Genomic DNA, 23626 nt, shown 5'->3' with positions numbered 1-23626 from the left:
CACAGAGAGAGTGGCCAGGAGAACGAGGGGCACTTTGGAATAGCCATAGGGAGGATGAAAGCTGCGGGTGGGTGGGGGGAGCTGAGGAAAAGGAAACGCACTGGGCCAGATGTGCAGAGTTCTGTGACTCCCTGCATCTTGCCACACCTTGCCTTCTCAGGGTCAGACAGAGGCACCAGAGTGGGACAGTGGACAGGCTGAAGAGGAGGATAAGGGGAATCTGGAGAGGATAAATGGGACCCAGGAGAGCATCACATTGTCTCTAGGGCATGGCACTGCGGGAGAGGGAAGAGGGCAGATTGTTGGCATTAAAGATTGAGGCATAAAACGTAAGGGAGGTGGTGATCCCTTCATGGCGATGGAGGGGACAGGCAAGAAAGGGAGGCCACTCAGGTGTCGCTGCATCCCAGAGATGTCTGTGAACCATGGGTGGCTCCCTAATACTGGCTTGCTTTACCTTCACTCCAGGACACTGTGAAGGAAAGCCCTGCTTCCCACCCTCCAGACTCTAGCTAGTAGAAGTTTCCAGAGACTGAGGTCCGGCAGTTGGTGGGGGGAGAGGGGTTTGCTCGTTGGAACTTGATCTGATCCACTTGAACTGTTGGCTCAAAGCCCCTGGTTCACTTCAGGGATGGTTTTTTTTATCATTTAAAATTTTTTAAATTCTTTATTCATTTTTGAGAGAGAGACAGCGACACCAAGTGTGAGCGGGGAAGGAACAGAGAGAGAGGGAGACAGAATCCAAAGTGGGATCCAGGCTCTGAGCTGTCAGCACAGAGCCTGAGGCGGGGCTTGAACTCATGAACCACAAGATCATGACCTGAGCCAAAGTCGGACGCTCAATCCACTGAGCCACCCAGGCACCCCATATCATTTAAATGCCATAAACGCTAAGAGCAAAGTAACCCACTTGGATGCCTCCCCCACCCCCACTCTCCACACCTGCCAGGCCCAGCACCTGCAGCTCCACTGAGAGAGGACAAGAAATGCCCATCGGCCCCAGAATGGGTGGGGGTGGGGGTACCCTCCAAGCCTGAAGGAAAGATGGGGTGTTAGAGAGGTGCGGGGTGAGCAAGATGATAGAGGTCCATTTGGCTACCGGAGAGACCACAGCTGAGTATCTTCCTGGGGAGGAGGAATAAAAGCAGGTCACCCCCTGCCCCTTCTCCATCTGGGTTTGGGCAACAAAGGGACACAAGCAGAGGCGAACACGTAGGCACACGAACGCACACAGAGACACACAAAGTGCTGGAAACAGCAGAGGTGCATGGCCGATCATAGGACAGACGTTTAGCTAACGGGCTTCAACGCGTGTTAAGGGCGCACGCGGACCTGCTCATTCAGCTCTTCTGCCACGTGTCTGCTCCTTCCTTGCCAAGAGCGTCCTTCCCACGGAGTACCCTGGTGGGAGCAGAGGCAGGCCTCTCCCTTCCAGGCCTCACCCCTTCCCCTTTGTGTCTTTCTAGGTCGCGACATGGCGAGCACCACCCTGCCTGGTTACCCCCCTCACGTGCCCCCCACTGGCCAGGGAAGCTACCCCACCTCCACCCTGGCAGGAATGGTGCCTGGTAGGTGACAATGGTGCAGCTGCCTCGTTTAGATGGGGGTGACTACGCTGTGGGTGAGCTGCTGAGTCGGCTGTAGTCTGAGGCTGGGGGTGGGGGGAGACCCAACGTCCCCTCCCCCCAAGCCTTTTCTGTTCCATCCCTCTCTCTCCCTAGAGGCTGCAGTTGGTCCCTCGTCCTCCCTCAGGAGCAACCCAGGGAGGGAGTTGGCCGAAGGGGCTCTTGTGTGCACCCCACCGTATGCCAGGGCCCCTCCCCGGTGCCCACCCAGCGGAGCCTGTGCCCCGGCTCCTCTCTCGGTGCCCCAGCCCACCCCAGCCAGCTGACACTGCTTGGAAGGGCCTGCCCTGGTTTCCATGGAAACTTGGAGCCCAGAACCATTTCCAGGGGCATTGTCAGTCACTCAGACAAAGCCACCCTGGTCCACACCAACCCACAGGGAAAACCAGTGTGAACTGACCCCACCCCAGGGAGAGGAGGGAGCTAGTCCCTAAGGAAAGAGGAACAGAAGACAGGCTATGGCAGGATCCAGAGAGACTCTGGCTTCAGAGAGACAAGCTAGAGAACCACGTCTCCTCAGAGGTACCGGGCCCTCATTGCTCCTGGGAGGAGTTGGGTCTGGACTGTGAATCGGAGAGGCAGAGGCCGGATTTAGGGACTGAGGACTGTAGCTGGAGGTTGTGCTCTTTCCAACCTCCCATCCCAGATTGGGAGCCTGGCTTGAAGCCAGAGAGAGCTGAAGCTTCTGTTCATATACACACCAAAAAACCCTCCTATCTTCAAGAGGGTGAGACTCGCTGGGCCTGCAGTCCACTCCTGCTGGTTGCCCTCTTGTGTGTCCCTTCCCTGACACACAACCCTCACGGTGGGGGAGGACAGAAGAGGGTGACTGGCCCCACTCCCGGATGTGCATCCAGGGGCAGCCCTGGGGAGGCAGAGCGTGGGGGGAAGGGCAGTGGCAAAGAGGAAGACTGCCCCGGGGTGCTGTACCCCCATAGGGGCTGAAGGGAGTTAGAGGAACTGGCTAAGGAAAGCTGGGAGGTGTAGGTGAGGGGATTCCTGCCCAGATCTGGAGGGGCGTGGGTAGGAGTGTTGGGGACAAAGAGATTCTTCTGGGAAGGTCCCAGCAGTGAGCAGGTGGAGGCTGGAGAAGGTCTTAGAGAGGTGGGGGTGAGGGAGGGGGAAGCCTGCAAGGAGGTGGGGATGAGGGGAGCCGCAGAGAGCTCATGGTGGCAAGGGGGGAGTCGTTAAACAGAATCTAGTGCTGATGAGGAAATTACACTTGTTTCATTAGCGATGGGGAAGGAGATAGCTCAGTTCCTCTTGGTCACAGTTGAGCTCAGAAGCTCATTATCCTGCTGCACGCATGCTTTCCCTCCTCGTCAATAAACAGGCTTTCCAGTGGCTGCATCCCCCACCCCCACCCCAGCTCCCTCTCGGAGAGGGGCCCCTTCTCCTCTACTTAACCCGCGGTTAGGGATCACTGTAAACAGTCTGGGGTCATCACACAGGAGAAAGGGCGAGGGGGAAACCCGGAGGCCTGGCCTTTCTCCCGCGGAGGGAGGGAAGCAGCTTCCGTCCGCTCCCAGCCCACGGGGCCCTCCGCTAACCGCTCGCGGACCGGCGGGCTGTCCCCCTGCTTCCCACCGCCTCCTTCTGCTGCGTGGCCCGCCTATCGAATCTCTCCAGGGAAAGGCGGGAGGGGGGGGCGGTGTTTCCCAGCAGAAACCCCCACCCCTTGCATTGGCACCGTGCTGAGATGCCATTCTCAGGACTTTCTGGGACAAAGTGTCCCGAGGGCCTTTCTTCGCCACCCTCCCCGGCTTCCATCCCGTGGGGGCTACGATTCCTAGAACCAGAGTATCCACTAAAAAGGCCCTAGACCCCAACGCAGCGGGGTAGGCGCGCCTGGACCCGGAACAAACCCTCCCTGGGTGACCCAGAGCGCCTCCGCGGCGGAGCCCCGAGCCCCCAGGCCCATGTGCGAGGGCCGTCGGTGCTTCTGCACCCGCCCCCCCCCGCAACGGGCTCTCCCCACGCAGACCCAGTGGATTGCTCTGCCTCTGTCCTGCCCGCCGCACCTGCACCTCGGGCCCGGGGGAGGCCGCTGGCGGGGCACGTCGGGTCCGCCCGGGCGTTGCGCTGGTCTGATCCCCACTCCCCAACCCTCCCGCAGGGAGCGAGTTCTCCGGCAACCCGTACAGCCACCCCCAGTACACGGCCTACAACGAGGCTTGGAGATTCAGCAACCCCGCCTTACTAAGTGAGTACGCCACCTGGCTGGCCGGCGGCTCAGCGCGTCAGCCCGCGGGCAGGCTTGGCCGGGCTGCTTCCGGACGCCGGTCTCGCTCCCCTCGACCCGCCCTTCGGGTGCCGGGCGGGCAGGCTCTGTTAGTGCAGCACTGAGGCCCCGGGATCCCTAGAGGACGCCCGCGCCTCCCGTCCCTTCCCTCCCTTCCTCTCCCTTCCCGGGGGTTAGAAGGCTCTGCGCCGCCCCCACCCTCGGCCCCCCTGGAAAGTCCCCAGTCGGGCGGCGGCGGTCACCCATTGATCGGGCCCCTCTCCCATCGGTGAATGAAGCTCTCCTGGGGGCAACCGGCCCAGCAGCCCAGCCGAGGTCTCCGTTGCCCCCATCCCGCCAGACCCCAGCCCCGGGGAGGTCTTTGCTTTTCTTTCCTTTTTTGTTCTCCTGTTTGTCCTCTCACCCAGCCCATTCTTCTCCTGTGTTAACTTCCAGGTTCCCCTTATTATTATAGTGCCGCCCCCCGGGGCTCCGCCCCTGCCGCTGCTGCCGCTGCCTATGACCGCCACTAGTTACCGCGGGGACCACATCAAGCTTCAGGCCGACAGCTTCGGCCTCCACATCGTCCCCGTCTGACCGCCCACCCCGGAGGGAGGGAGGACCGACGCGACGCGATGCCTCCCGGCCACCGCCCCAGCCCCACTCCCACCCCAGGAACCCTGCAGCCCTTCACACCACCCCGTCGAAGGCCGGACAGGACGGGTGGAGCCGCGAGCGGGACCCTCAGGCCCGGGCCCACCGCCCCCAACCCCGCCCGCCGCCCCTCCCCGCCTGCCTGGACTGCGCGGCGTCGAGAGGAGGGCGCGACCCAGCTCGCCCCGACTTGGCCCGAGCCGGCCCCGGAGCGGACCAGCCACACCGCGGGACCCTGGCCGGGCCCGCCGCCACGCGCGGGGGACACGTTTCTGTGACACACAATCAGCGCGGACTGCAGCGCGGCCCAGCCCCGGAGCGGCCCGCCTCGGACGCTCCGGCGCCTGGAGGCTTCGCTGGAGGGACTGGGCGAAGGAAATTAAGAACAAAACGATTTTTCTGCAGAAGGAGGAAGAGCCCCCTGCCGAACCCTCGGGGAAAAGTCCTTACGCTCGCGCCAGCCGGACTGCCCCCACCTTCCGAGTGTGCCCTACCCCAGAAGGCGGAACGGAATGGGGGCGTGGGGTGCGGGCTCTTGGGACGGGGGTTGGGGTCATCAGGTCTTTCCGAAGTTGGGACCCAAGGCACGCAGGCCCCAGCAGCGCGCACCCACCGAGCCCTACTCTTGGCTCTACCCTATTCCACCTGAACTGCCTGGTTCCCCAGGGCACGCCTACTAGTGACCAGACTCTCGGCCCCATCTCACCCCTACCTCAGCGTCTCTTCCATCTGCGGCCCTCCCATTCTTCCCCCCTGCCTGTCCTTTTCCCACCCCACGACTCTGCACCTCTCCTTCCTAACTCCTCGCCCCTGCGGAGGCTCTCCAGTGCCCGCTGCAGGACCAGTTTCCGTAGGCCGCGGGCACTGGTCTTCCCGGGCAGTTCCTGGACGTCCTCTCCCCCGACACAGACTCGCGATCTGCCGGTGGTAGGAGCCGGTTCTGAGCCGGCGTCTGAGCTGCGGCGGGGTGGGGGTGAGGGCCGCCCGCCCGGGTGGGGGTGAGGGCCGCCCGCCCCATCCCCACCCCCACCCCCAGCCTCCTCCTCCGGCAGGAACCGAACAGAACCGCGAAAAGTCTACATTTAATATGATGGTCTTTCCAAAAAGGAGAAGCAAAACAAAACAGAAACCCAACAGGCTGCTGCTTTGTAAAAAGACGGTGTGTGTCGTGTGAAGGCGAACCCCGATGTATATAAGCCCGCCCCTCCGCCCCGCCCCGCCCGGTAGAGTCCCCGCCGCCCGCCCGCCCTGCCTGTAGATACGCCCCTCTGTCTGTGCTGTGAGAGTCGCCGCTCGCTGGGGGGGAGGGGGGGACACAGCTACACGCCCACTAAAGCACAGCACGTCCCGGGGGAGGGGGGCATTTTTTATGTTACAAAAAAAAAAAAAAAAAAATTACGAAAGAAAAGAAATCTCTATGCAAAACGACGAACATGGTCCTGTGGACTCCTCTCGCCTCTGTTTCGTTGGCTATTTCTCTGTAATTCCGTGTTTTCGCTCTCCTCGTCTCTCTCCTCCGCATCTCTCCCCTCTCTCCATCTCTCTCGTCCCCGCCTCTCTCCCCCTCTGTCTCCGTCTCCGTCTCTGTCTCCGCCCCTCCCTCGGCCTCTCCCCCAGCCCCGGCCCGGCCGCCTAGCCCTCGCCGGCTAGCCCCGAGGTGGCCCCCCGACCCCAGCCCTGGGCTCGCCCCTCCGGCCGTGCCCCGCGCGCCCTGGGCCGCCCCGCCCCGTAGTTGCTCTCTCGGTAGCGGCGATGCGCCCTGCATGTCTCCTCACCCGTGGATCGTGACGACTCGAAATAACAGAAACAAAGTCAATAAAAGTGAAAATAAATAAATAAATAAAAATCCTTGAACAAATCCGAAAAGGCTTGGAGTCCTCGCCCAGATTATCTCTCTCCCCTTCGAGCCTTGTTATTTGAAAAGGAAAACGAGAAAAGAGAATAGTTGAAGGGAACTGCCGGCGCCCGGCCAGGCTCCAGTGGCCCGAGTGGGGGCGGCGAGGGCGCTGAGGTTCAAACTCCGAGGCCCGGTCCTTCCCAGTCCTCGTGGAGCTGGCCTGGCCGGGCAGGGGCCCCAGACCCAGGACCCAGCCAAACCCTCGAGAGATCCCCGACAGCTCTGGTCTCCTTAGCCACTTTCAGCGCGTCGGTTCGTTTTGATTCTTTTCTTTTTCTTTCTTTTCTTTTCTTCTTTTTTTTTTTTGTGCACATGAGAAATAAATAATAAATAATAATAATAATAATAATAAATAATAATAATAATAATAAAATTTTGTATGGCACTCCCCATGGCTCCAGGTTTGTCTCTCCCTGTCTCTGGGACAGGCCTCCTCTCACACTGGTCGACCCCAAATACCTGACTCAGTGATCCTCCAACCGTGACCTCCCTGTCACGCCCTTTGCCAAGACCCTTTCGTGATGGCTGAAATCCGGCAAAGGCCCAGATGAGTCCTCCCTTCAGTAGCTACCCCCACCGCCCGGCCCGCTCTGGGGGCAAGGAGTTGCGCTTTCCAAAACTTAGGTAACTTCGAGTTAGGCGTCTATACCAGGCCTATTTGGTCACCCTGCCTCTCTCCCCGCACCCCGATTGAGGGTTCAGGCTCTCTGAACGCAACGTCGTCGGAGGCGCTCTACCCGTGGGTGGGGGGTGCCTGCTGTGCCCGCTCCTTCCTCCGCTCATCCCTCGGCCGCATTTTTGTCCCCTGAGTCCACACGGCGACCGCGGAGGCCGCAGACGCCTGCCACGAGTTTCCTCGCCGGTCATTTACTTCCAGGCCTGGACAGTGCCCAGACCCGCGGAGACTCGGAGAACTTGCCGCTCACCGGACCTCATGTGCCCTTGGCTTTGTCCTGGAGAGGGCGCTTAGGCGCTTCTGTCTGTGTGTCTGTCGGTGGCTTCTATTTATGTTTCCGTGGGTCTGTACGGCCCTGGGAGGGTCTGGTAGTGGAGAAGTAGGAGAACAGTTCGTTTTTTCGGACACCCTTACTGTTCTTGTGCCCGGGTGTCCGGGGAAGGATCTGTGCGGCCGTCCCTGTGTCTCTCTGTTCCTACTTTGGGGAGGGATGGAGGGATTGTCCAGGATTGTCCAGGCTGCATCCCAGGTACTTGAAAGGGGTACCCCCTCTATCTCTCCAGCAACCTCCCAACTCCAGCCCTCCCACAAAGGTCACAGCCTCCACCTGGTCTCTCTGCTCGCAGAGACTTCCTTTCTCGGCCGTTAGCCCCCAACTCTGCCTTTTCTCACTTGAAAGACTATTGAAACTCTGAGCTGCCAAGGATGACAACCAAGGCCTGGAGATAGACTAAGGAGTGACCTTCTCCCTTGGCTGGTATCTCCTGGACACCTCCTTCCCACCAGGATCCCAGAGGCCTTTCTTTCCCCAAGCCCATTTGCCCAGCTTCACCCACATCATGGGACTTCAGGAGGATATGAAGGATCCCCAACAAATCAGCAAGCCCCTAATCAAGGCTATCCCCTCTCTTCTCCCTCTCCACCTAGGTCTCCTCCCTATTCCCCATCTCAGCAAATGACAGTCCCGATTTTCCACCCTGCGCAGTGAGTCTCCTAGAAGAATGGTCTTCGGACTTCTTTGATCATACACATCTATTGGCAAAAAGAATTCTGAACGTGTACCCCCAATATAGGTATATTTCCTTGTTTACAAATTCCGTAAATGTACTACCGGACTAACGTTATGAATTTCATAGCACGTAAAAAAAAGAAAAAGGGTGCGATTGGAATACATAGAAAGAGAAGTTCTAGTGTTCTCATCTCATGCCTAAATAGATTCTTTTGTACTCCCTGGAAAAGTTACACCCCACTTGGGAGATCCTGCTCGGAATCCATCAAGACCCAGGACATCCATCCAGCAGAACCCCTAGCTGTTGCCTGATGCCCAGTGGGTGAGTTCCTGGAAATTCCTGAGTTGGCCCAGCCAATGCTGCTCTCATCATGAAGAAGGCTACTGGGCCCCCAGTACCTGGCTTTGCCTCCAGGTGCCCCTAGACTGGGAAACCTTCCCAGGGTTCATTAAATTAGAAGCCAGCCCTTACCTGGGTCCCACCAGAACCCCTTGCCTTCTGTTCTATTCTGGTCACCTTCAGACCAAGTTGGACAGCAAGGATCCCATTGTCTACAGTGACCATCTTTGCCCAGAAGCTTTCACGTTGTGCCCCTCCTGAGGTACTGATTTCCGCTTGGAAATCTGAGGGGCCCCCAAGCAGTTCTGCCCTCTTTGGCCAGTTTCCTGTTCTAACTGCAGCCCCATTTACCCACCCCAGACACCAAGAGGGCCCATTCTCTAGTTTCAGTATCCCCCAGAACTCACCTAATTTTGACTTGGCAGGTCCTGTCCCTGCCCCACCCCACAGAGTTCCCAGCTGAGGTGCACCAAGTATGACAATTAGAAACAGATGAATAAAGGTGTCCTGGGTTGAGGGAACAGCGGGAGGAAAGACATAGAGGCATGGAAATATACCAGATAAAATGTGGCTGGAGAATCTGGTGCCTGGGGAGAGACAGAGGGGGTGGAGGGTGAGGGCGGGAGACGAAGCATAAAAGTAGTTGAGAGCCAGGATACTGTGCCGGAAAATGTCAAAATGGTATCCATCACCTACACGGCCCCTTTAGGGAAGCTGCCCCACTCCCCGCCCCTCCTGCGCATGTAGACACCATATTTGTACCAACGACTCTGCTACGCGAATTGGACTCTAGCACAAATCCAAGCCGAGCCAATCAGGACAGCACACAGGACGAGGGAGACAATGAGGACATTCCCCTTGGGGAGCAAAGCCCCACGGAGGCCCTGAGGGGATTCCCCAGTCTTCCTCGTCTCCGTCTCCGTGGAGGACAGCTCCATTCTACCACTCACTCAAGCCAAAGACTCACAGCTTCCCTGACGCCCTCATCTTTCTCACGCCACTTCTGATCCACTGGCGCAATCAGACAGCTCTACCTTTAAAACAGACATGGAATTGGACCGCTTCGGACCACCCGCACTGCACTGTCTTAGTCCAAGCCACTAAGATCGTTTGCCTGGGTTTACAAAAGACCATTCTCATCAGTCTTTCTGCTTCCGTCTTTGCCCCACCCACCCCAGTCTGTTCTCCCCCAGGCAGCCAGACTCATGCTCCAAAATGTAGAGCAGACCATGTCCCTCCTCTGCCCAGAGCCTTCCAGTGGCTCCCCTTCTCCTGCGGAGTCAAAGTCAGAATCCTAAAACTGCACCTATGCACATTCTGCACCCTGCACATTCTGGCTCTCTCCCTGCCCCCACATCCCTTCCGCTGCTATAAGTCACCTCCCATTACCTCCTCTAGCTCACTGTGCTCTGAGCCTGCTGACCCCTGCACAATACTTTGGTTTCTCCAAGCATGAGCCTTCTCAAGACACTTGCACTTGATGTGCTTAATACCCCCGACACTCGCCCCCACTTCCTTAAGGACTCTGCTCCAATGTTACCTTATCAACAGGGCCTTCCCTGACCAACTTAAATATCCCTCTGCTTCTCCATGCTCTTTACCACCACCTGAAAGATTCTGTTTTATTGGCTTCTGTCTTGTCCTCTCCCATTAGAATGTGAGCTCCATGAGAGCAGATTTTTGTGTGATCTGTTTGCTGCTGTATCGCCAATGCTTGGACAGTGTTTGGCACACAGATGCTCGGCAAATGTGTGATGGACAAATAAATGAATGGGGTGATGAGAACAAGAAATTGTGAGTAGGCAGGGGGCTGAGGCAGGGGAGAGAAACAGTAAAGAGTGAGAGATGAGAGGAACCCTCAGTCACATAGAAGAGGAGGATGACCCCCAGAGAGCAGCCGAGTAGCTAAGAAAGAAGTGAGAAAGGGCAGAGGCTGTTCCTACGTCTCTCACGGCCCAGTGGTTTGATGTGATCACAGAACTCCTTGAACAACTTCCTCCGTTACCTAGGGTGACTCTTCCCCACCGTTGTCCCCACGGGGGCGTTGAGGATGCATCTCTTCATCCAGTGGGACACTGCCCCTCCACCATCCTGTACAGTGCTTATGGGGCTGTCGATCAGAGCGTCCTAGCAACCCCTGACCACAGCTGTGGGCCTGAGACCCACATCTGGCCAATGAGGACCTCATGTCCTTGTCCAAAGCACATAGTCCTCAAGTTAGGAACAGAGTCTTGTCAGAAGGCTCATTACTGGGAACTGGAAGAGAGAAGTTCTCTTCTCTCGGCCTATAAGCTCAAGTGATAAGGGCTTTGGACCCCTAAGGACTGCCACCCACCATGTGGAGAAAGCAGAAGACCCACTCAGAGTCAGGCAGGGATACAGAGCTGAGAAGTAGAGAGAGAAAAAGAGTTCTGCTGGTTTTACCCAAGCTTCTGGAGCCGGCTAGGCTTGAAACAAGACCACTTTTGGACTTCCAGGGTCGTAACCCGGTACTTTCTCCTTTTTTTTTCACTTAAGCAAATGTGTTGGATGTCTGTCAATTGCACCTGAAAGGGTTCTGACTTAAACAGTTGTAGAGTGCACACATGCCCTGTTAAGAACTTTGAATTTTTTTTTTTCTATAGGCGATGAGAGCCATGAAATTTTTTGAGCAAGAGAGAATGGCTTAATGGGTCTGTGTTTTTGGAAGAGCTCTCTGTCCATAATGTGAGGAGTAGGATAGGAGAAGAGACATTGGGTACAGACAGGCCTGTACTGCAGTGGCCCAGGCAAGAGATAATGGCGGTCTACACTCAGGATTCACTCAGGAAGGACACTGGCATGGAAAATGATGAGGGTATATTTTTAAGTAAAAAAGAAAAGAAATGTGTCGAGCAGTAGACACACTGTATAAGAAAAAGGAAAAATAGAAATCATTTGCTTCTATATTACATAAACATTAGAAAGATAAACACCAATCTAATAAAAAGAGCTGTCCCTGTGTGGGGAACAGTGTAGATGCAGACCCAAAGGAGTAAGGTATCTCTGGGTATATACCTTTTTAATGTAATTTTAACTTTATTGAAAAAAAAAATGAAATTTAAATTAAAAAATGCAAAGAGACAATCAGGTCCTTGGCATGTATAGGCATAACTGTTTAATGAATAAACCAAATTTTGGTTTTTTGCTGTATGACTAAAGAAAAGGACATTACATTTGGTGAATAGGGGATACGTGGTGACCAGAAAGCTAGTGCTTTTTGAAGGTGGAGGGAGGACTGGGGTGGGGACAAGGGAGGGGATGTGGTCAAGACCTGAGGAAGCTGGAGACAGAGTGTAAACAATTCTTTTGAAAGGTTTGGAGAGGAAAAGGCTTGAGACGTTGTGATTGGTGAGTTCAAGGGTATGTTCTTTCAGGCTAAGGGCTGTGGATAAGCCTGCTGGCTGAGGCAGAGGGTGGAAGGCAGGGGTAGGGGGTGAAGGGAGGCTGTTTGAAGATGGATGTGAGAGGCTTATGGAAGGAGGTCTGAAAGAATGGGGCAGAGGCATAGGGGTGAGGGGTGGGGAGGACCCAGAGAATTCTACTGGGAGAGGAAGGTCATAAGGGGAAGGGAACTGCCGGGGTTACTCAGAGGGAATTTAGGAGGCACAACTTCTGTCTGCTCAGAGTGTGGGGCGCAGGGCTGGGCCCAGCCTTGAGGAGGGTAGAGTTGTAGAAGAATCTCCTGGGGATTCAGAAGGACTTCTGACAGCAGGAGCGTGTTGCCAGCCAGCAGCAGAGAGAACACACAGGGGTGGTAGATCTCTGGCTCCCCTTGCCCAGGCTGGTTCCATCTGTCAGGGCATAGCAACTAGATACCCCCTCCCAAGATTGCACTGCTCCTCCCTTTCTGATCTGATCCACATCCCCCTCCTCCATGTGGCCTCCCTACCTGAAAGAACCCCAGCAGCCACTCAGGCCCATTTTCATGATCTGATCTTTGTGACTGTCCATCCCCAAGTGCCCAGGCATGACCTCAACTGCCTTGTAGGAGAGGTCTGTAGAAGACCCATCCTCCCAGCGCTCCCCCACAAGGAATTCCCAGCCCCCATATGCAACCTAGAGGCAGAACAACAAGCATGTGTGCCTGGAGGCATCTCTAAGCCAAGAGCAGAAGGGACGCAAAAGCTGGGTCTAAAAGGGCCAATAAAGCCCTTCCTCTCTCTGTGCCTCAGTTTCCTCATGTGTAAAAACCAGATGGCCTCTAGGACTCCTTCCCACTTTGACATTCTAGGCTTCTACAGTTATAAACTCTAGGTGCTCAGGCAATCTCTGTGAGCAGGAGAATTCAAGAAACCTCTGTGGAGGTTGAGTAGGTATATTCAGATGGTGAAGGTGATGGAGGAGGGTTTTTTGAACTGTAGAAGGAGGAGGCATGGATTTATTTGTTGCCATCTCTCCCATCTGGGAGTTAGTACTGCCTTTTCCTATCTCTCTTCCCAGTGTCTGCCCAGAGGTCTCTAGGGATAGGGGCTGCAAGCATTGAGACAGGAGAGTGGTGGGGCCCATTGAGGGTGCAAGGTAGGGGACTAAGGGAGGAAGACAAAGGAAGCAGCTATTTGGGGCCAACTACATTCTCTGCCTCCCCCCACACCCCCACCTGCCCAAAGCATCCCAATACCCTAATTAGCCAGTCCCTTAGGCCCCTGTTAGTCAGGCCGGCTGAGCGCCCAACTCCCTGGGGACCAGCCCCCTTACCCCCCAGACTAATCAGTCCTTTGCTCCTTGAGTGCATGAGCGTGCGCGCGCATGTACACACACACACACACACACACACACACACACACACACACACCCTTATTCTCTCCCAGAGCCCCAGGCCTCATTCTCGCCTTCAGAGGGTTAATTTAGGGTAGTACTAAATTCTCCCAATGAAGACACCCCCACTTGAGATGATTGAAGAGTTGGGGAGAAGCCAGGGAAAGTTTGGGGGTGCTTTCCAATTGGAGTTTTCTCTCAAACTTATGGGACCAAGAATGTATAGCAAAGGATGAAGCCATGAGTGGGGGTGCCCTATGGCACCCCAAGCCCTTGGGATGGCACCTCTCAGGCCCCCATCTATGGTCAATATTCACCCCAATCCAGACCCTCTCCTCCCCTTCATCTCCCATTCGTCTCCCCACCCCCTTACCCCCCGACACCCGCACTGTCAGCCCAAACACATGATAAATTGCCCTGTCAACAGAATTCATTCAGGGACCAATTAATTCCACAGAAATGAACCAGGAGCCATCAGTTGCTGAAAAACTCAGAGTGCAGGGAGCAGAGGGAGGGGGTGCAGGCGGGGGGTGGGCGGCAGAGGAGGGGACAGGGAGGCTGGGGAAGTTAGTCTGACAGAAATTGGTCATTTAATGCTTAAGTGCACGCTAGACAGCCCTGTCATCGCCCGCGGCCCCCGCGCGGGATTAATTATCAGAGGAGGAGAGGGCAGCCCAGCCCAGCCCAGCCATCTGTCACCAACCAAGGCTGGAGTCACCCAGGACTTGGGCCACCCTGAGTCCACTTCCAAGTCTTCAGGCCTCTTGCTTCCTCGCTTCCACATCCTTCCACATCCCAATCCTATGTCCAACCTCATATTGTAGACCCTCAGGTGCATTTAGTCAGGTCTTGTCATCAGCTTAGGCCAACCAGGAAGCCTCTTTGACCTCTTGACTGGGTTAGGCCCCATAACTCCCTGTACTCCTCCATCATTACCCTCAGCCATCTTGGGTAACTCTTTGTGGGTAGCCCAAGATATGATTGTCCCACCCATTGATCCTGGTGTGAGGGAATGGCACCATGTTTCACACAACTGCTCAAGTCAGAATACACTGGTTGTCCTTGACTCTTTCCTCTCCCTTATACCTCTCATCCAACCAGAATCCAAGTCCGGTTGGTTCAGCCTCCCATAAACATATGAAATCTGGGCCAGTTGCTTCTAGCTCCTGACCACCACCCAAGGCTGAGCCATCAGCAGCTCCACTTGAACTCCTGATTTAGGCTCTTGCTAACAACTAACAATTATCTTTAAAAATACAAGTAGTATCCTGTTGTGCCCCTCCACACAAACACACATACACATACACACTACCTTCCAGTTTGACACTCTTTGGTGGACCACCATGGACCCGCAGGGTGTCAAGTTCAAACTCTTGACTTGACTCTCAAGGCACAAAGTCCCAGCCTCACCTCCAGTATGCTTCCCTTGCTTTCTCTACCATCCTCCCTTTCTGAGTCCCACTGACCTCCCTTTCTGGTTTTTCTCCCCGCCTACAAACCTCTTTCTACCCTGTGATGCTACCCGCCCCCCAACTAACTTTACTAACTCCTATTCATCTTTGAGATCTCAGATTAAATGTTACTCCTTCCAGAAAGCCTTCCCTGACCCCTTGATGTGCTTGTATAGCTCCCAAACTTCCATTCATCAACATGTCACCTTATTTATGCATTGTCTGTCTTTCCACCAAAATGTTAATTTCATGAGAATGGAGTCCATGTCCTTATCCTTATAACCTGGCACTTAATGGATATCAGAAAATATTTGTTGAATAAATAAATGAATAAAGGCCTAACCTTGTCTTGGCTCTATCCCTAGCCTGACTCTGGGGCCAAGCTCCTCAGAGTCAGATCTTTCCTGGAAGCCCAAGACATGCTGGCGTGACTGGGGAGATGAGAAACCCTCAGGATACTTGTGAGCCCCTGAGACTGACCCAAACCAGCTACACTAGGTGGGTTCAGATGAGGCTGCTGAGAGCTGGAGGTTAGATTGGCCAAGAGAGTGGCTGGAAGGACTTCCTAGAAGAGCAAAGCCCAGGGTCTGGAAGAAGCATGCTCTATGCAGAGACATGGGTTGGCTGAAGCATGGGGCTGATCAGAGAAGGAAGGGGTAAAAAAGTTGGAAAGAGAACTTTCCAAATATGATTTTGCTATACTTCCCAAAGGTTGAACTGACAGGACTTGGATACTGATTAGATGAGAGGGATGAGGGAGACCGGTTTGTGAAGGGCAATGAATGCCAGGCTGAGTTTGGCCTTTCTCCTGTCATTGACTGCTTCTGACGATGGCCAGATGCAGAGTTTTATTTGCAGAGTTAATTCAGGCTGCCCAACAGGGTGATTAAAGGGAAAAGTTGAGGCAAAGAGATCATTAGGAAGCTGGTAGAGTTATGAGAGACAGAGAGAGAGAGAGAAGTTGACCTATGGAAAGAAGGTTTGTGATAGAGAAGTCTCCCATGACAAGCAGAGGGGGATGAGGTGAGCGGAGGGATCTTCTCTCCAAGAAGTTCAAGAAGGCCTGGTGGCAGCCTCACTGAGATAGCATATCGGGACTTGGCTGCCAATTGTATCTGAAGGTGAGGGAGAGAGAGAGAACAACAGATGATTGGCTCCAAGGTTTGTGTTCCAAGAGCCTGGATGGCTGATGAGGCCATCAGCAGTGTTAAGACAAGAGGCTGACTTGGTACTAGAAACAATGAACATGACTTTGTCTACATGCCTGAGTTTGGCATGCTTGGGCATGATGTCCAATAGACAGAATTAAAGAGCAGTAGCTCAGGGGTGTGAATTGGCCTTGGGATGTAGAATTGGGAGCTATACCTTCCTACCTTTGCTTTCCCACCTATCCTCCAAATTTGCATTTCAGTTTGGATAAGCCAGTGTAACTTTGTGACAAATTACAATAGTATAACGCTTAAGGTAATCCTACAATAATACATATAATGCAGTAAAGATATGTCATTAAATACAAGTGATAGTGTAATAATAATAATAATAATATGTAATAATGTAATCTAGAAATAAAATAACCATATGACAATTTACGAATATCAACCAGGAAATTATGAGTCAATATATTGGTTAACAGTATGGGCTGTATTTTGGTAACGAGGTAACCATGTAATCAGTGATTGCAGTGAATTAGTGTTGAAATGACTGTAACAAGGCATACAACCCAGCAATAAAATGACAACCTGACAGTGTAATCATGTTAACTTGGTAATGAGGTACTGATATAAGGATGCCATGACTCAATGGCAGAGTGGTGATGACGTCACACAGTAATAAAGCCTCGAGATCAGTGAAAAGAAAGAGGACAGAACTCTTAACATGAGCCCCAAGGCCCTGAGAACAGAGTGAGAGAGTCCTAAGTTTGAATAGAACCTTCCTCAGGATGCAGCAAAGGTCTGGAAGCAGCTGCTGGAGGGATGATATAGCCTCGGACAGGAAAGAGTTGAGCCAAGAAGGAAAGTTGGCAAGGCAAAACAAACAAACAAAAATAGCATTGGCTTTGCAGGACAGGACACAGTGCTGTGGAGCTGGCCAGAATGGAGGGGCTGGGCTGGGGTCAGAAGGAGGCAGTCTCTGACTGCCGAGTAGTATCTGAACAGCCCTAACAGCGTTCAGTGTTCTGAGTGCTCATTTGGCCCAAGAGATGTCTGCTCCCTCAGGAGCTAGAAAGGACGGTAAATCACGTTCAGTACTGTACTTGTAAGATTCTTAGAACCATCAAGTTGACAAATATATAAAAGAAAACCCAGAGCTAATAATAATAACACAATTGAAAACAACTCACCTTTATCCAATCTTTAGCATGGACTAGGCACGGTAATCAGTACTTTCCCTGCATTATCCACAACAACCCTGTTAAGAAGGTTTTACTGTTTCTATTTTATAGATAAGAATAATGAGATTGGTTAACATATTTGCCCAGAGTCACAAAGCAAGTAAGGGGTAGAGCTGGAATTCAAACCCAGGCCCATTTCCCTTTAGAGCACATCCGTGCCCTTGCCATTGGGTATCTGCTTTAGCATGTGTCCCTAAGTAAGAAGCAAACCAGGGGGCAGGTTGAGCCACGATGAAAGTGTGTAACATATCCCTAAACACTAATTTTATTAAAAGACCAGTGTTAAGGTGGATAAAAATATGTATAATAAGCAACCACCTATCTCATAAAGAAAGGAGGAATATGAACACATATACTTATTTATACACATTTTACAAAATGGAAATATGAACCAAAAGGCTTTTTAAAATGTTCATCTGTTGAAGAGGGGAGGAAATAAATGACGAGGAACAGGGTGGAAAATAGACATAACTGACTATATCTTATTTTGTAGACTTGACTTTAGAACCATGCAAATATTTTACATAATAATACAACAAAAGTAATTAAATTAATAAGGAATCTCTGCCCCCCCCCCAAAAAAAGCAAAATGAGACAAATGAACCTAACTATTTGTGGAGCTGGTGTCACAACCACATAGACAGAAACCATTTCAAGTAATTTAAAACCTAGTCATTGACTGTACATACATTCCCTAGTGGGACATACATTAATAGAGAAAATAAATAATGATATCAATATTCGTGGAGTTTTTCAGTGTGAGAGAAACAAACAAAACCAGATGGAAAATCAACAAAGATAAGTAAAAGCTCCATGGTCCTGGATTTAATTGGACGTATTAGTAATAACTCAATGCATTTTACCTTTTTTAAAAAATTACTTTCCTGGATCTATCCATGGAAAAAGAAAAAGAAAATGACCAACTCAATACCAAGCACCCCAATCCCCAGATTGTGGTCTTTAAATACCACTTTGCACTAAAAGGAGCAAGTACTCTGGGAAAATGGAAGATTCCAAGTCTGAAATAGGAAATGTAAAAGATGATTCTGGAAATCTTGTCATATCAGAAAGCAAAAAATCTACTAAAGAATACTAGGGTCATATTAAAAGGACTTAGTTGCCAATTAGAGGCTCTCATTGGCCAATGACTAACTGAGCATCAATGAGAATAACTGCAATTAATTAAAAATCATAAAATATATTTAAATTCATGAGTCCATAGTTATACCTAAAAGAAAAGCCTTATTGATCTTCTTTGGAGGTTTCTAGGAAATCAACTAATTATTTGGGAAACTGATAAAGAGAAAAAAATCAAGTATACTTCTACTGTGTTTCTTATATGAACTGTACCTTAGGAGAATCAAATAGTAGGTGAGGGGAAGTTTCTCTTTATAGAAGTCTTCCAGCTAATAAATGAAGAAGACATGGATGGGACTAGAATATTCTCATTTTGTAATCCCTAACGGAATAATAAATCTAGACAACAATCATTGATGGCTGTTAATTTCCCAAAAAAAGAAATAACAGAACATTATGTGCCTCTTGATGAAAATACAACAACAACAACAAAACCTATTAACTGGTATTTCCAAAAATATCAAACCTGAATCTGAACAAGTCACTGGATATAACTCGTATTTTATAGAAAATACTATGAACAGAGGAACCACAAGGATGCATTCTGATTTGGGTTCTTGTCCCCATCACCCATTTAGCCCATCTCCCCACCCACGACCCCTTCAGCAACAGTCAGTTTATTCTCTATAGTTAAGAGTCTCTTATGGCTTGCCTCTCTTTATTTTTCCCCTATGTTCATCTGTTTTGTTTCTCAAATTCCACATATGAGTGAAATCATATGGTATTTGTCTTTCTCTGGCTGACTTATTTCGCTTAGCATGGGACTCTCTAGCTCCATCCACATCATTGCAAATGGCAAGATTTCATTCTTTTTTATGGCTGAGTAATATTCTGTTATATACACACACACACACACACACACACACACACACACACCACATCTTCTTTATCCATTGATCAGTCAATGGACATTTGGGCTCTTTCCATAATTTGGCTATTGTTGATAATGCTGCTATAAACACTGGGGTGCATATGCCCCTACGAATCAGTTTGTATCCTTTGGATAATCGCCTAGTAGTGCAATTCCTGGATTGTAGGGTAATTCTATTTTTAACTTTTTGAGGAACTGCCATACTCTTATCCAGAGTGGTTGTACCAGGTCGCATTCCCACTAGCAGCGTAAGAGGGTTCCCCTCTCCATCCTCACCAACACCTGTTGTTTCCTGTGTTGTTAGTTTTAGCCGTTCTGACAGGTGTGAGGTGGTATCTCATTATAGTTTTGATTTGTGGTTCCCTGATGATGAGCGATGTTGAGCATCTTTTCATGTGTCTGTTAGCCATCTGGATGTCTTCTTTTGAAAATTTTCCATTCATGTCTTCTGCCCATTTCTTAACTGGACCATTTGTTTTTTGGGTGTTGAGTTTGAAAAGTTCTTTACAGATTTTTGGATATTAACCCTTTATCAAATATGTAATCTGAAAATGCCTTCTCCCATTCCGTAGGTTGCCTTAAAAGACTGAAGCCTTTTATCTTGATGAAGTCCTAATAATTCATTTTTGCTTTTATTTCTCTTGCCTCAGGAGATGCGTCTAGTAAGAAGTTGCTATGGCCAAGGTCAAAGAGGTTGCTGCCTGTGTTCTCCTCTGGGATTTCGATGACATTTATGTCTTTCATCCATTCTGAATTTTTTTTTTGTATGGTGTCAGAAAGTGGTCCAGTGTCATTTTTCTGCGTGTTGCTGTCAAGTTTTCCCAACACTATTTGTTGAAGAGACTGTCTTTTCTCCATTGGATATTCTTTCCTGCTTTGTTGAAGGTTAGTTTGCCATATAGTTGTGGGTCTATTTCTGGGTTTTCTGTTCTGTTCCATTGATCTACATGTCTGTTTTTGCGCCAGGGCCATACTGTCTTGATGACTAAAGCTTTGAAATATAGCTTGAAGTCCAGAATTGTGATGCCTCCAGCTTTGCTTTTCTTTTTCAAGATTGCTTTAGCTATTTGAGGTCTTTTGTGGTGCTGTACCAATTTTAGGATTATTTGTTCTAGTTCTGTGAAAAATGCTAGTGGTATTTTGATAGGGATTGCATTAAATGTGTATATTGTTTTGGGTAGCATGGACATTTTAACAATATTTGTTCTTCCAATCCATAAGCATAGGATGTTTTTCAATTTCTTTATGTCATCTTCAATTTTTTTTCATCAGTGGTTTATAGTTTTCAGAGTACAGATCTTTTACCTTTTCGGTTAGGTTTATTCTTAGGTATCTTATGGGTTTTGGTGCCATTGCAAATGGGATCAATTCCTTGATTTCTCTTTCTGCTGCTTCATTACCGGTGTATAGAAATGCAACAGGTTTCTGTACATTGATTTTGTAACCTGAGACTTTATTGAATTCGTGTATCAGTTCTAGCCATTTTTTGATGGAGTCTTTCAGATTTTCACACAGAATATCATATTGTCTGCAAACAGTGAAAGTTTGACTTCTTCCTTGCCAATTTGGATGCCTTTTATTTCTTTTTGTTGTCTGATTGCTGAGGCTAGGACTTCCACTACTATGTTAAATAACAATGGTGAAAATGCACATCCCTGTCTTGTTCCTGACCATAGAGGAAAAGATCTTAGTTGCTCCCCACTGAGGATGATATTGGTTGTGGGTCTTCCATATATGGCCTTTATGATGTTGAGGTATGTTCCCTCTATCCCTACTTTACTGAGGGTTTTTATCAAGAATGGATGCTGTACTTTGTCAAATGTTTGTTTTTTTTTTTTTTTTGCATCTATTGAGAAGATCGAATGGTTCTTATCCTTTCTTTTATTGATGTGGTATATCACATTGATTGATTTGCAAATATTGAACCATCCCCCCCCCCTTGCAGCCTAGGAATTAATCCCACTTGATCATGGTAAATAATTCTTTTAATGTAATTTTGGATTGGGTATCTTATTGAGAACGCTATGAAGTTTTTTAGATGTACTAGTGATATTATGATCATTTTTAGAAGCCTTTTTATTTTAAAAATATAAGCCAAAATATTTACAGATTAAGTGATATAATGTCTGGGACTTGCTATAAAATAATTTGGGGGGTGGGGTACTTGGAGATTATATGGAACATGACCAGCTATAAATTGATCGTTGTTGGAGCTGGATTTGTTTGTTATGTTATCCTCTCTATTTTTATATATGTTTAAATTTTCAGTAATAAACAATGTTAAAGCATTGTTATATTGAAACAAACTACTTAAATTTGGGGATAGCCATCTCACCATCTTGATTTTTAGAAAGCTGACATCTGTCTTCAATTACTTATCTGTCCAAGCTAGAGATTCTGAAAAAACTGAACAGCCCAAAAGAAAATGCTTCTAGATTCTGGTAATTGGGGTCTCCCATAAAACATTTGAGTCCCCGCCTTACTGCTTTTCAGTGAAGTCTACTAATCAACAAATCTCAAACATGCATATAGAGTTTCCAAGCAGTCTTTCATTGCCTTACTTTTGTGTATTGATGGACATGAATGGATACTAATTGTTTTAATGTTTATTTTATTTTTGAGACAGAGAGAGACAGAGTACGAGTGGGGGGAGGGGCAGAGAGAGAGGGAAACACAGAATCCAAAGCAGGCTCCAGGCTCCGAGCCATCAGCACAGAGCCCGTCACGGGGCTCGAACTCACAAACTCACGAACTGTGAGATCATGACCTGAGCTGAAGTCGGGCGCTCAACCGACTGAGCCACCCAGGCACCCCTGGATACTAATGGTTTTAAACGAGCTTCTAACATAAGAGATAAAGACCAGAATTGATTGCCACAGGAAAAATAACTTGAAGCAACCAAAGACAATTCAGGGAAAAGAAGAAAACTAAAATCAAACCAGAGAGACAAAAATCCATCTTTAATTAATAGCCTCAGAGAGGAAAAAGAAACTCACATCCATGAAACAAAAGGGGATATTTTTAAGGTACATTTGGAGAACAATAATAATTTTAACCTCCTTGGAATTAACATATATGTATATGTACATATATGTATATTATATATGCATATATATATCAGAAGCAAAAAATATTAATAGAAGGTTTTCAAGGTAAAGTTGAGAAAATATCCAGAAAGTAGAATGAATAGCCGCAGAGATGAAGCCAGGAAAAAAAAAAGAAAAAAGAAAAGTAGAGGATAAATACAGAACAAATAAACATCTGACTAATAGGAGTCGGAAAAAGGGGACGAAGAAAATGGAGGTGATAAAATTATTTTAAAATAATTCCATAAATTTTCCACAAGTGAAGGACATAAGTTTCTAGATTGAAAAGACTTGCCAAACACCCAGAACAACAGATTTACAAATTCCCACCTCAAAGCACATAATCATAAACTTATAAAAACACCAAGGGATGAAGAGACACCTCCAGAATGAGAGAATTAGGGGGGGTAAGGGTTTAATACGACCGTGTGGAAATACGAATGGCAGAAAACTTCTCAACAGCAACAATGGAAACTATTAAGATAATGGAACAATATCTTCAAAATTCTTAGGAAAAATGTTTTTGAGTCTAGAATTCCCAGCTTAAACATCAGTGAGGTGTGAGACCAAAATAACACCTTTCTCCCAGTTCCAACGTCGCCCCCCCCCACATTCCTTTGCATCCTTGCTTCAATTATTGGAGGATGTTCTCCATCAAAAAGGAATGAATTAGAAAGAGGAATAATACTTGGGTCACAGTGAGCAAAAGATGTAACGCAGGAAAGAGGTGAGTGGAATCCCTAAAATGATGGAGAAGGAAAATTTCATAATGACAGTTGGGAACATATCCATGGAACAATCGGTACAAGTTAGGAACAGGAACAGGTACACACCACATACAGTTATACACGTTCTGCCTGACCAAAGGTGTCTGGCGTGGTGGCCATAGATGAGAGCCAAAATTCATCTCACACAGTGCTTGCCAAACCACATTCCTGATGAAGGATTGCATCAAACCTAGAGGCAGAAGATACTCTTACTAACTGGTCTTCCCTAAGAAAGCAGTATTTTGTAACTTGTAATCCCAGGAAGCTCCTTTTCATAATCCATCATCCAGAGGGGATGCCTTTTAAGGAAATGGACTCGAAAGGGCCATTTGTGTTAGTGATGGCTCTGTATGGAAAAATTGGAGATCCAAAAAGGATGTCACCGATAAAAATATGGTAACAATAGATTGCAAAACATGCTTGACAAAAATAAAAAGTTTCATCTTTCTGTTGGGAATTTGGATATGAATTAGTTAACTGACTAGAAAACGTAGCAAACAACAACAACAGCAAAAACGAAGGCGATTTTTAACTCCAGGGGAAAAAACACAACAAGTAAATAACGTGGCTACCTCTGAAGCACATGACTGATAAGTGAGGGATGGGAGTTAGTGGAAAAGGGAGAACTTTTTTTCTTTTAAATAGTTTTATTTTGATTATTTATCTTACAAATTATTTTTTTAAATTTTTTAAATGTTTCTTTATTTTGAGAGAGAGAGAGAGA

At 49.2% G+C, this 23626-nt stretch overlaps 1 protein-coding gene across 2 annotated transcripts in view; it reads left to right on the top strand.

Annotated features, from left to right (window-relative positions):
* The window catches only part of PAX2 (paired box 2), a 77487-nt gene extending 73010 nt beyond the window's left edge, over positions 1-4477 (top strand). For both annotated transcript variants that reach the window (XM_081790474.1, XM_081790473.1), the window contains 3 exons: positions 1467-1568; positions 3742-3828; positions 4303-4477. In XM_081790474.1, the coding sequence (XP_081646600.1) occupies positions 1467-1568; positions 3742-3828; positions 4303-4379 (266 nt within the window). In that variant the 3' untranslated portion in view covers positions 4380-4477. The remainder of the gene's footprint in view (positions 1-1466; positions 1569-3741; positions 3829-4302) is intronic.
* The last annotated feature ends 19149 nt before the right edge of the window (positions 4478-23626 follow it).

The sequence above is a fragment of the Panthera onca genome, chromosome D2 (genome assembly GCF_046562875.1).
Source record: "Panthera onca isolate mPanOnc1 chromosome D2, mPanOnc1 haplotype 2, whole genome shotgun sequence".
Classification (NCBI taxonomy): domain Eukaryota; kingdom Metazoa; phylum Chordata; class Mammalia; order Carnivora; family Felidae; genus Panthera; species Panthera onca.
The sequence above is the reverse complement of the archived record's forward strand: the minus strand, read 5'-3'. Positions and strand labels throughout refer to the sequence as shown.